The following is a 13,931-nucleotide window of genomic DNA, read 5'->3' on the forward strand; positions in this document are numbered from 1 at the left end:
TATTAATTGTTTCTTTTGCTGTGCAGAAGCTTTTTAGTTTGATATAATCAAATTTGTTTATTTGTGCTATGTAATTTGAAAGAAATTATTTTTAAAAAAAGTTTTTGCAGCATATTAGTACTTATTAGACAAATAATTACAATCTACCTTTTCAGTTAGCTGAGCATTCAAACCTTCAACATCTTCAGCTTTTACTACTCCCCAACGTCTTAGCCAAATTTATCTTTATTTTATTCTTAAGTATAACATGACACATTCTTGTTTTCTTCTATTTTATCTATAAAGCTGTACTCTCTTGTCTCCCTAAGTACTGCACTGGTGTCAAGGCCCAGCTTAGATCTCTGCTTAAGCACAGAGCCTTCCATTTATTGACTGTTTATACTATGCCAGGCACCTCAACCTCCTCTTCTAGTACTCCCTCCCTCCCATCGCACTTCAGCCATACTGACACCTTCCGTGCTGTTTCATCTCAGAGCCTGTGTGTTCACAGCTCCCTCTCCCAGAAACATTTTCCCCAGACAGCCACATGGCTGGCTTTCATGTCTCCTTCAAGTCTCTGGCCTCTCCTTCAACCTTGTGAGAGGCCCTTCTCTGACCGCCCTTCATAAAAGATCAGTCCCCTCAGCTCCCCTGCCCAGCACTCTCCCCTTTACCTTGCTTCATTTTTCTCCATCATACTCAGAACCTAACAGTTTGTACTTGTCTGTCTTTCCCTCTTCTAGAATATGAGCTCTATAAGGGCAGGGACTTTGTTATTGCTGTATCCCCACCTCTCAAAACTGTGTGATGCAGGATAGTGTCTCAAATATTTGGTGGATTCCTTGTTTACCAACTGCCGTCTCATGGTTTCTCCCTTCCTCAGTTCTTTGGCTAAAGCTTATTATCAGTCTTCTCTTTGAGAAGCCTTCATGTGTACTATAATCTGTGAGATCCTCACATGTTAGAAATGTGAACCTGCTGCCTTAATTCTGAGACTGTGTTTTAGCTAGATAATAACATGCATGTAATATTTAGCATATGATATTATGGGGTCATGCTTTTTCCCTTCCCTCAGAACTTTGTAGATATTGCTCTTTTGCCATTGAACAGTTGGTGACTAGCCTGATTTTCTCCCCTTTTGTTGACTTTCTTTTTATGTCTGGATGTCTGAAGAATTACATTTTGAAGTACAGAAGTTTAACTAAGCTATGTCTTAGTATAAGCATTCTGTGTATAATTCTCCCAGAACATGAGCTGCTCTTTTAATCTGCAGATGCAGTGCTTACCTTACTTCAGGAAAATTTTGTATCTTTGCACATGTCTGCTGTCCCGCTTATAGGGATCTCCGCTTCAGGAATACCAGTTAGCCTCATGTTGGATTATTTTTATTTTGGTTTTTGTCTCTTCTCTTTTTTTGTCTCTTCATCTTTTTTCACCATGATTAAATCCAGCCTTTATGTCCTTAATTTTATTTTCTGTGATATATGTTTCATTCCTTGCATTTCTAATGCATGTATCTGTCTCATTGTGGTGATATATTGCTATTCTCAGTTTATTTCTTTGGTCCTACTATCTTCTTTTCATGTTACAGGACTATTTATTATCTCATATTCAAGCTTTATTTTATTGAATATATGTTATTATCAATAAGTTCAGTAGAATGAATCAGTTGTGAAGAGTTTAAGAATTTTCTTCTGTTCCTTTTTTCTTATGGATTATGCTTTTTGTCTTTTGGTGTGCTCTTTTCTCTCTTTTTTTTTAATGTGTTTAGTCCGGTTAGTTGCGTTTTACTGCTTTGTGGGTTTTTCTTTGTCTGTACTTTGTTAACATGCTACATTGTGGCCATACCATTCCATTTGATCTTGGTCATACTTGGGTGACTCTCTACACATTTTACATTCATTCAGCCAGTATTTATTGAACGATTGTTATGTGCCAGGCACTGTTCTAAGTGCTGGATGCATAGCAATGAACAAAACAGAAAAGAATTCCTGCCCTCATGGAGCTCACATATGGTGGAGAGAGAGATCACAAACAAAATAAGTAATATATGTAATTAGTGCTAAAGAGAAAAATTAAGTAGGGAAGGGGGGTGGGTAGTGTCAGGGGGAAGAAAGAAGGATGTAATTTTAGATAGAGAGGTGAGGTTAGACCTCACTGAAAGGTTGACATTTGAGTGAAACTTGAAGGAATAGAGGGAGCAAGCATGTGGATATTCCGGGCAAGTACAAAGACCACGATGCAGCAGGATCATGCCTGGGCCTTTAAGCACTGGCAAAGGCCAGAGTGAGTGGTAACAGCTGGGAAGAGAGGCAGCAAAGGACCAGGTCACGTGGGGGTGCTACCCGTATGAGCTTTCCCTTTTACTGAGAGTAAGGGGAAGTCACAGGAAGGTTTCAAGTACAGTAGTGACTCGGTCTGACAGGATTTCACAGGATCACTCAGGCTGTTATGTTGAGAATAGGCTGTAGGGGGCGTGAGGGTACAAACAGGGAAACCAGTTGAAGGCAATTGCAGAATTAGGTGAAAGGCAATGATGAACCAGACAAAAGCAGTGGAAGTGGCAAGAGCAGTCAGATTCTGGGTGTGTGTGTGTGTTTGTTTTTGTTTTTAGTTTCTTTTTTTTTTTTTAAAGATGACTGGTAAGGGAATCTTAACCCTTGACTTGGTGTTGTCAGCACCATGCTCACCCAGTGAGCTAACCGGCCATCCCTATATGGGATCCGAGCCCGTGGCCTTGGTGTTATCAGGCACCGCCCTCTCCCGAGTGAGCCCCAAGCCGGCCCTTGTTTTTAGTTTCTATTGAATCAAAATTGATTATACATATTTTTGTGGTTCAACATTGAGATATGTTGACCAAATCTTTATTACTAGCGTATATATTGTTACAAATCATAATTATTCTTTATGCCCCTTGTCCAATCTCTCCCCATCCCCCTCTCACTCCCCCTCCCCCCTCTAATTACTCTAGATTCCCTCTTTCCTTCTGAAAGAATAATGGTTACTCTGTTGATTTGTTGCCTAGATGATCTATCCAATGCTGACAGGTGTGATCAGGTCCCCCAATATTATCATAGAGCAGATGCTTCTTCTGTCACTCTGGAATGGGCTTTGTGAAGAGAGACATCCTCTTCTTTTCTTTATCTCTGCTGGTGACTCTCCTTGTGCCAATGCATTCCAGTGGCTGGTGGACCTTCTGCTTGGTGGTTGTGGTATCCAGCTGCTTTCGCAGCAGCCGTGGTTATTGTGGTGGCTGTGGTGGGCCACCCACATGGAGGTAATATTCTTGGCATGCTCCTCTATGTTGGTGGTGTGCCTGATTGTGGGGAGCGTCCAGTCCCTGGCTCCATCCTCAGGTCTCCAAGTGGGCCCCAAGGTGCTGGTGCAGTGTGCCTGGTTGTGGGAAGGGGGTCCGGTCCCTGGATCCATGCTTTGTGTTTCCGGGTGGGCTCCCAGGCGCTGGCACCAGTGTGCCTGGTTGTGGGAGGGGGCTCCGGCCCTTGACTCCATGCCTTGGATTCTCGGGTGAGCGCCAAGGTGTTGGAGCTGTGTGCCTGGTTGTGGGAGGGGAGGGTCCAGTCTCCTTCTCCATGCCTCGGGTCCCCAGGCAGGCCCTGAGGCACTGGCTTGTGTGCCTGGTTGTGAGAGGGGAGTTCGGTCTCCTTCTCCATCCCTCAGGTCACTGGGCAGGCCCGGAGGTACTGGCATGGTGTGCCTGGTTGTGGGAGGGGGATCCAATCCCAGGCTCCAAGCCTTGTGTTCCCAGGAGGGCCCTGAGGTGCTGGTGGTGTGAGTGGTTGTGGGCAGAGGTCCAGTCCCCAGCTCTGTGACTCATGTCCCCTGGTGGGCCCCATGGTGCTGGTGGTATGCCTAGGCCGGAACTAATTTTTTGTCTTTTGCTTACTTCTAAAACAGGGGAACTTCCTGTGGGAACCAGTACTCGAGCTCTGTGGTTGAGCTAAATTGCTGCTTTGCTACTGTTTCCCTAGGGAAGGCTTTTTGTGCAGCTCCTGGTTTAATGGTTGACCTTATAGGTACTTCTGGCTCTCCAGAGACCCGTTGCACCTGGGTTGTGTAGAAACTCTGATCTGGACCTGAGTTTTCCATCAAACTGCACCCTATGCTATTCTGCATTCCTGATCAGTCTCCTCTGAGTGGTCCTGTGCTGATTGGGGGGCAGATCGGCTGTCCTTGCTGTGTCCCAGTGTTCTCCCGGTGGGCCTATCTTCTCCACCGCCCGTGCTCCAAACACTTCCCATTGGACAGGCCCTGCACCAGTCCCTTGTGATGACTCACCGGCCTCTGAATGGCTCCCCTTGTTCAGCTGTTCTGGCTCCTCGCTCCCGCATGAGTCCACAGGAACACTGTTAGTGGTCTTGCTGTCCTGGGGGCCACCAAGGCCCCCTTCTCCCCTGCCTCCTCCAAGTAACTCCATCTGAAGGGCACAGCTGTAGCATCTGCCGGCTCCTGCTCCACGCAGTCAACAGCTCAAGCCTTAACGCAGCTGCGGCCTGGAATGCTCAGGGCAGATTTTTCTTTCTCTCATTGTGGTTTCTCCCACCTTTATGAGCTCTGTAGGTCTCTCCTCCTCTTCCCCTGAGCTCCAGCAGCCCCTAGCTTGGCTGATTTTACATTTTTATAGTTGTAAATTTGTTAATTTGTGGGAGAAAGTGACGCCGGGGACCATCTATTTTGCCATCTTGACTGAAACCTCAGAATCTGGTTATATTCTGAAGGTAGAGGTACAGTGAGGGACGGTCTGAGCTTCTGGAAAAATGGAGTTGTAAGAAAAGTAGCTATGTGGGGAAGGTCAAGAACTCAGTTTTGAAGAGTTAGCTTTCAATGCTTATTAGACATCTAAATAGAAATGTCTACTTGACAGTTGGTTATATAGGAGTCTGTTCAAGGGGATGGTCTGGGCCACAGATATAAATTTTGAAGTCATTAACACACAGATGACATTTAAAGCCATAGATTGGATGAGGTCACTGTGCTTGTGTGAGTAGCTAGAGAAGGGATCCAAGGCCTAATTCAAGCACTTTAATACTTAGAAGCCAAGGAGATATAAAGGAACCTGTGAAAGAAACAGGAGTAGCCAGAAAGGTGGGAGTACTGCTGATGAGAGTGAGATATGCTGAAAGCTGAGAGGAAAAAGGAATTCCAAATGCTGAGAGCGGTTAAGTCTTTTAAGTGCTATTTGATAGCATTTATAGTAAGATGAGGACTAATAACTGATTATTGGCTTTAGCACCAGCCAGTGGAGGAAGCCTTTTGTGGAGTGGTGGGAATGAACAACTGATTGCAGTGTGGGGTGAGGGAAACGGAGGGAGAGGAGTACAGATGTGAATGCAGGCATGGCAAAGATGTTTTGCTTTCAGGCAAGAAGAGAAATGAAGCAGTAACTAGAAGGAAAATTGGGATCAAAAAAATATTTGTTTCTGGGCCGGCCCGGTGGCACACTGCTACAGTGCGCTGCTTGGGAAGCGTGGCGGCGCTCCCACCGAGGGTTCGGATCCCACATACAGACCGGTTCCCGCTCACTGGCTGAGCGAGGCACGGGGGCAACACCGAGGGTTGCTATCCCGTTGCCGGTCCCGGTCCGGTACGGGGGCAACACTGAGGGTTGCGATCCGCTGCCGGACACGGAAAAAGACAAAAAGAAAAAAATATATATTTGTTTCTTTCAAAGAGAAATGCTAATAGTATACTGATGAGATATCGTATGCTGATGAGAAAGATCCAGTAAAGAGGGTAAATATCAATAATAGAAGAAAAGGGGGGCAGTTGTGGAGCACTGTTCTCATTCGCCATGTGGGGATGGTGTCTAGTGGCTCTGTGATGAGATTGGCCTTAGCTAGGAGCCAAGACAGTGCATGCATTGTTACAGAGGGAAAGGGGTAAAGTACCTAAGTACAGGTGCAAGTGGGAGAGTTGATATAGAAGTAGAAACTTGTGGCAGGCCCCTTCTGACTGCCTGTTATTTCCTTGCTGAAATAGGAAACTAAATCATCAACTGAGGGTCAGAATGGAGGAAAAGGTATTGAAGGTTTGAGAAGAGTAGAAAGGCATGAAATAATCATCCAAGAAAGTGTTGGAGTGAGTGGACTAGGTAAATCCACTCTGACTGCTAGGGCCTACTGGAGGTTAACATTCATGAATGTAAAACGAATGTATTATAGTTGTGATATTTTTCCAGCCATGTTTAGCTGTGATGATGCAGGCATAAAATAGTTGGAAAGTGAGATTTAGCCAGGGTTGTAGTTCGGCAAGGTGAATAATACCAAACTAGAAGGGTAAAGAATTTGGGGGGTATATGCAAAGGAAGGATTTTAGTAATTCACTTTGGGCTTTAAGTGTGATATAGAGCAAAGGATGGGCAGTGGAGTAATGAGGAACAGTGAACAGGAGCTAAGAAAAATGTATTGTAGGTCCCATGGAGTGGAGGATTGTTTGAGTTAGGGTTCTAAACTGGAAAGAACAAAGGTAGTGGTTGAAAAATGACAAGATGAGATACTTGCAACAGATTCTGGAGGGGATGACGTTATGGGAAATAACAAAATCTTGGGTATGTCCATTGGAGTGAGTAACTGACAGAAAATGCAAGATATGATCATTCAAAGAGAAAAAAGCAAGGAACCTGGAAGCCCAGGGTGTTGGAAGGGCTACCTATGAGGATATTGAAATCACCAAGAAACATGGCCATAGTGATGACAGAGTGACAGTGAGTTATAAGTTAAAATCTTGAAGTAACAAAAGGGCGTGAGTGACCCTGGGCTGTAAATGCCTGCAGCAAGGAGAAGTAGTTTATGATAGAGTCTGATAACATGAGATTTGAAGCTGAATGTTTTTAGGGCAGAAGGAAGTTATCTGCCCCATTTGGACCTCCAGGAGCAGCTGTGCCATCGGACGAGAGCCAGGCCTCCGTCACAGCAAGACAGTAAAGAGAGCAGCTACAGAAAAGATTGAGGGGAGTGGAGGTTTTACTGAGTTCCAAAGAGCCCAGTGAAAGGATTCCAGGAGATAGGGAGAGGTAGGAGATGGCATGCAAAAAGACCAGGTACAGAGCCTTTTAGAGACCGAGTGCAGGAAATTCCGGTCACCTGAGAGCGTGGGCTGCTTGTGGAGACTGACTTGAGATTTGTTCTTATGGTCCCGTGGCAGGTGGTGGTGGTGAGGCAGGTGGCGGGTGGGAGAAGAAAAAGTAAGGAGGCCTGCTAGGACCCAATGTAATTCTTGTCTGTCTTTCTGCTTTTCCAAGATCAATTTGTTTTTTTCCTCTTAGTTACAGTGTGAGAGCAGGATATTTGAATTTGTGTTTCTATCCACTATACATTCCATATCCCTGGAAGATATCATCTCTGGTTCTAGATCATTTTCCCCAGCTCAGTGAGTAACCCCATGTATTAATTTGCTACGACTGCTAGTACTTTCATCGGCAATTTTCACAAAAAGCATATAAATGGTAAGACACTTCTGAATCTTTATTTATTTGAAAATATCTTTTCTTATATATTGACAAATGAAAGATATCTTAGTTGGGTATAGTAGTCTTAAGTCAAGTTCTTTCCTATGCAGTGGATATTATTTTAAGGTATTCTGGACACTATTTTATAGAGCCTGAAGATGATCTTATTGTTGATTCCTTGTATACAACTTGTTTTTTTCTTTGTGGATGCTTTAAAATATTTTTTGTTGTTAGCATGCCTAGAGGAGTTACTTTCTTTCACTAATCCTATTTGAAACTCAGTGAGTCTTTCCACCAATACCTTCAGGCTTTCTGAAGAACAGTAAAGAAATAAATAAATAAAAATAAAACAAAACAATGGGGCTGGGCCGGTGGCGCACTACTACAGTGCGCCGCTTGGGAGCGCAGTGGCGCTCCCGCCGAGGGTTCGGATCCCACATACAGACCGGTTCCTGCTCACTGGCTGAGCGAGGTGCGGGAGCGACACCGAGGGTTGTGATCCCGTAGCCGGTCCCGGTCCGGTACGGGCGCGACACTGAGGGTTGCGATCACAAAAAAAAAGAAAAAAAAACAACAACAGAAATGTATTATCTCAGAGTTCTGGAAGTGGGGCGTCCAAGGTCAAGGTGATGGCAGGGTTAATTCTTCTGAACCCTGTGAGAAAGGGAGAATCTGTTCGATGCTTCTCCCCTAGCTTCTGGTGATTTACTGGCATATCGAGGCATTCTTTGACTAGTAGACACATCACACCAATCCCTGCCTTCATCTTCACATGGCGTTCTCACAGTGTGCATGTCTGTGCCCAAGTTTCCCCTTTTTAAAAAGTCACCGATCAGGGCCGGCCCGGTGGCGCACTGGAGAGTGTGCCGCTTGGGAGTGTGGCAGCACTCCCGCCAAGGGTTCGGATCCCATGTGGAGACCGGTTCCCGCTCACTGGCTGAGCGCGGTGCGGGCGCGACACCGAGGGTTGCGATCCCGTTACCGGTCAGTAAAAAAGACAAAAAGGAAAAAAAAAAGTCACCAATCATATGGGATTAGAGCCCACCCTAATGACTTCATCTTCTTAACTTGATTTTATCTGCAAAGACCTTATTTTCAAATATGATCACATTTATAGGTACTGGGGGTTAGGATTTTAACATCTTTTGCAGAGACACAGTTCAACCCATAACACCCTACTAACTTCATTTGTCTGTCAAACCTGATCACATATCATTTTCCCTGTAGCCATTTTCTAATTATTTCTGCTCAGAAGAAGAAAAAGGTAAGGATACCCATTCTATTTGCTTTTCTTCAGATGTAGGTATAATAGAATTTTCAAAATTTTTGTCATTTCACTAGTTTGGCTTGGGAAGGGGGGGTTATAGACTCTGAATCTTCCTGTACTTGGCTATAACCACAATATTCTCGGTGCGGGCACGACACTGAGGGTTGCGATCCGTTGCCGGTCACGAAAAAAGACAAAAAGGAAAAAAAAAAATCTTCAGTGGCTCCCTGTCCCTTAGAAAATGAAATCCAAATAGAAAGAAAAAAAAAATTTTTTTTTAAAAGAAAATGAAATTCAATTTCCTTCGTATGCCTAAAAAACCCTTCAACTTCCTGCCTTAAACTACCACCCCACACACTTCACCTGAACTGTACAATTTCATATTCCTGACATAAATATAACATTTAACACTTTCTGCCTTTAAAAATGTCCTTTGCTTTACTTAGATTGCTCTTTTGTTCTCCCTCTCTTGATGAATTCTTCCCATTCATTGTTTAGTTCAAATATTACCTCTCTGGCCAGATGCCTGCAGTCCGAGTTAGATCTTCCTTCCTCCAGCTTTTGTAGTATGTTGTACATGTTGTTGTTTCAACACTCACATGGTCTGTGTCCTATCTCTACATTCCAGAACTTCCTCCCCTCCCCCAACCCAGTAATACTGTGATCTCTTAGAGGACAGGGACTATGTTTCAATTTCTTTCTATCCCCACTTCTAACATAATGAGGCAAGGGGGCAATTGTTGAAAGCCTCATTTATATAGTATCTCATACAATCCTTGTAGTAATACTGTTCATTTGCTAATATCTTCCCACTTTACTAGAGCTCAGGCAGGGCTGGCCAGTTGGCTCACTTGGTTACAGTGCGTTGCTGATAACACCTAGGTCAAGGGTTCGGATCCCTTTACTGGCTAGCCGCCAAAACCAAAGGGGGAAAAAACAGTGCTAGGTTAAATAGCCTCTCCAAGGTCACGGTGCTATGAAGGGATTTGAACCCATACTTTCGGACTCTAAGGCTCATATGTTCTTCATGCTGACAAGACAAATAAAACAAAACCAAACATTGTATATTTTCAATCTAATCCTTTGTTAGTATGTTACAGAAACAATGCAATCTAAAAAGAATTAATTAGATCATCTCTTAAGTCTGGTTCCCTGGGAAACAGACTCATAGATTTCATGCAGGAGATTTATTGGAAAATGCCCTCAGGAATGGCACTTGGGAGGGAGTGAAGGCAGGAGGTGTGGCAGAGGGAGTTGAGCAGCAGTGGTTCAGCCAGTCCCATGGGGACTTCTGGAGCTGGGATGGGCCTTTAGAGTCATGCCAACCTGAGACAAGGGGCCAGTCATTGGGTGCTGACTTCCTCCAGGAAGTGGACATAACCTTAGGCAAGAGAGCCTTTCAACTGTGGGCAAACTTGGGGGTGAGTTGTGAATTGCCAACACTTCTCAGAAGCTGGGGTATCATGCATCTTGGTGCTGAAGGGGGATCTGTACCTGCACACCACCACCCACTCCAGGTGGGGTTTGTGAACATGTTTTATAAACTGCTAAGTTGTCATTTCAGTGAAACTTTCTAAAACGAATTAAAAAGTTGCAAAAAATTCTATACAAGCCCAGACTTAGAAAGCTGCAAAATAATTTTCTTATCCTTTTATTTTCAGATTTATTTAGTGTCAACATTCCAAAAATTTTATGTTAATTCTTCCAGTTACCATTCGTACATGCTGCATGGTAATTAGAGAAATAAGGCTTCCATTTCTTTCCATGTAATTTGATCCAGATATGAAACCTCTACTTATGAAAAAAATGAAATCAGACTACACTGAAGTTCATTTTTTATTTTTGAATTATTCTAAATGTTTTTAAGTCTTACTTTTATAATTGGGGGGAAAACTTGATATTTTAAAGAAGGACATTTGGGAGAAGGGCAGTACTGTAATCAAGTTTGGAATATAATTAGAGGCAAATTCCAGAATTAGAAAATTGAACGTACATGGGAAACATAATTTCTTTAAAAGTATTTAAAATTAAGATCTATTAAATAAATCTACTTGTGTTGGGAAAATAGAATAATTTAATCAGGCCCCCTCGCCTTAGGTCTGGTTGGGGGTGTATGGCGCATTCTTTGTAAGCAAGGTGTGTGTGGGTGGAGTTAGTGCGCATGTGTGGTGCCACTTGGCTGGCATTAACTGCCTTGGTCATCCATCCCGCATGGCCATGCTTTCGAACCTGTGGCTTCCAGGGACCTGTTTGCCAGTTACCTAGCTCATAGACCTGTGTGTGAGGGGTCTGGTGACCCAGCCCGGCGTGTGAAGGGTTTGTGACCCAGTGTGGACAACAGGCTTCAGGGGTCTGTGAGCTACAGATCCAGCCCTAGCTCAACAATTGGCCCAGTCAGCAGGATTATGGGAAGGTAAAAGAGCTCGACAACTTGTAAGCTGAAAAATGAAAGGATGAACCATCATTTGTAACAGGATAAACAAATTATCTCAGAATAACAATTCTTCCATTCCTATCGTTTATAAGGTACACAGAATCCTAAGTAACAGAAAGAAGAAACTTATAATTTCTTGCAGGATTGAATTCTTAGTGCATAGGTCAACCCTAGCTTTTCTGCCCTCAGTCCTATTCTGGCTTATCCAGTGGCCCCTACCCATTTTTGGCCTTAGAATTTTATAAGTATTTTCTTATATCCCCATCTTCCTTATAAGAAGGGTAACAAACTCTAGCCTTTCGTGTTTTTCTGTAACTTAACACCGTGTCCTGGAAATCAGTTCACAGAGATCTTCCTCATTCTCCTTTACAGCTGTGTAGTATACCATTGTATGGATACACCAGCTACTCTCCTGTGTATGAGCTAATATTTTACTTGTATTGCTTGCTTCCGATATAATTACAAACAGTGCTTCATTGAATAACCTTGTTCTCGGATGTATTCATGAACCTTACTCATAAATATTTCACTGTTATTGGAGATCTATCTTCAGAGTGGAGTACTAGAAGTGGGATTGCTGGGTGGAAAGCTAAGTGCTTATGTAGCTTTGCCAGGTATTGCCAAATTTTTCTCCAGAAGGATTTTCACACGTATACTCCTACCAGCAATGTATGAATATACCTGCTTCCCCTTGGCCTTGGTTAACAAAATGTGTTCTCGTAGTGGCATTGAAATTTTAGCACAATAATATGTCATTTTGGATTTCCTGAGCTTTCTCTAAATTCAGCTGTCTTGATTTGTTTTTACCATGAGCATAAACCAAAATAAATGACCATTTTAGAGGTTCCTTGCATTTTTAAATTTATCTAATACATAGTTAATGATGACATTCTTTTTTTCTCCTTCTTTGTAGGGTTTGCTCCTTTGATCTATTTATCAGATGAATGCCATAATTTGTTGGCAATAAAGTTTTGGATAGATCTTAATGAGGACATTATAAAACCTCAAATGTTAATTACTGCAAGCAATCTCCAGTGGCAACCAGAATCCAAATCAGGAATTCCTACTTTATTTGCTGGAGATTTTTCTATGTTTTCTGCCAGTCCAAAAGAGGGCCACCTTCAAGAGACATTCAACAAAATGAAAAATACTATCGAGGTAAAATTACTTTTCAGCATTACCACACATTTTAGTATTTTCCTGTTTTGTCAGTCAAATATCAAGGAGTGGCTTTTATGCAAATGAATAGTTGAGGGAGTATGTATTTGTCATATAAGGTGAAGTTTCATCATATCGTAATTGCCCGTGAACCTAGGAGATGGCGGAATGGAGGAATGACAGCTACCAGGGAGAAAACAGTGATTGAAGGGAAACGAGTTAAGAGAAATTGTGAGAATATTCAGAGACACATGTAGCAAACTGGAAATGGGTAACAAGAATAATATGAGTTACGTCTGGTTCATAGCAGTTGGCGGTGTGATTTGTTAATAACACGTAGACTACAGGTTTACACTTAAACTCCATATCTAGTATAAGGTACTAAGGGGATCTTAACCCTTGACTTGGTGCTGTCAGCACCACGCTCACCCAGTGAGCGAACCGGCCATCCCTATGTGGGATCCGAACCCGGGGCCTTGGTGTTATCAGCACCGCACTCTACCGAGTGAGCCACGGGCCGGCCCCAGGTTTACACTTAAACTCCATATCTAGTATAAGGTATGATTTATACCTCTTTGATTTGAATTAATCCCAAATAGGAGACACTAAAATTATTTTCTCTAGATCATATATGCATTTTATGCTTAAATCTATACATACATCACATAATGATATTAGCTGATGTTTATTTAGTACTTACTGTATGTCAAGCCTTCTTCTAGCTTGTCTCATTTAATTCTCCCATTAACCATGTGAGGTAGGGAACTGTTTTTCCATTTTATCCATGAGAAACAGTGACATTAAGTAGCTTGCCCTAGGTTACACTACAGGTTAGTAGAACCAGGATTTATACTTAGGCCATCTGAATGCAAAGCCCAAACTCTTAACTACTGTGCAATGCTGCCTCCCAATAAAATTTTGGATTTCATAAATTGGTAACTAATGAAAAATCCATAAAAGATGAGCCTCCTATTTTTGTTATTCAAAATTTATGCAAATAGAAGTATATTTTAATAGCATTAGAGTAGCTAGCTTTTTAAAGGAGGTTTGTCTTAATATTCTACCTACAGACTTAAATCAGAGTGTTATTTTCACTATGCATATTATCTAGTTTCTAAATTGGGGATGGGAGTTCATTCATTATTTTGCTCCCATACAAGGTACCTACTATTTATATCCCAGGTTTTCTGTGAAACCTGTTCAAGAGAATTTCACTAATCCTGTTGAAAAGAATTAGGTTAAACCATTTGAAATTGCTGGTATTTGACCAGTTATGTCTCAAACAACCGTTTCATGTAGTTTAACCTATAGATTATTGCAGTTAATTCTTGGAACAGTCATGAATGAGGCAGTTCTCTGATTTTACTAACCTAGGGTTAGTAGATGTTAAATGGCTTCCAGCTATTAGGTAGTAAATAGAGCTGGAACTTGAGCCCCAAATTTCCATCTCCAAATCCAGTATCATATGATACCTTGCTAATTAAACTAGATGGCAGGGGAGGTTGCTTACATCTCTTTCCTTCAGATTGTCTCTCTCCCTCCCTCCCCCCTCTCCCAACTCCCCCTCTTCTCACCCTTCTCCCTCCCCCCCATTCCCCGTCTCTTTCACCCTACCCCCCCTTACCCCA

General features: G+C 42.7%; 1 protein-coding gene across 1 annotated transcript in view; it reads left to right on the forward strand.

Annotated features, from left to right (window-relative positions):
* Nucleotides 1–13,931, forward strand: part of BRCA2 (breast cancer 2, early onset) — an 82,817-nt gene that overhangs the window by 66,589 nt on the left and 2,297 nt on the right. The window contains exon 24 of the mRNA XM_008579365.1: nt 12,059–12,303. Within this exon, the coding sequence (XP_008577587.1) occupies nt 12,059–12,303 (245 nt within the window). The remainder of the gene's footprint in view (nt 1–12,058; nt 12,304–13,931) is intronic.

Source organism: Galeopterus variegatus, unplaced genomic scaffold, assembly GCF_000696425.1.
Source record: "Galeopterus variegatus unplaced genomic scaffold, G_variegatus-3.0.2 Scaffold1866, whole genome shotgun sequence".
NCBI lineage: Eukaryota > Metazoa > Chordata > Mammalia > Dermoptera > Cynocephalidae > Galeopterus > Galeopterus variegatus.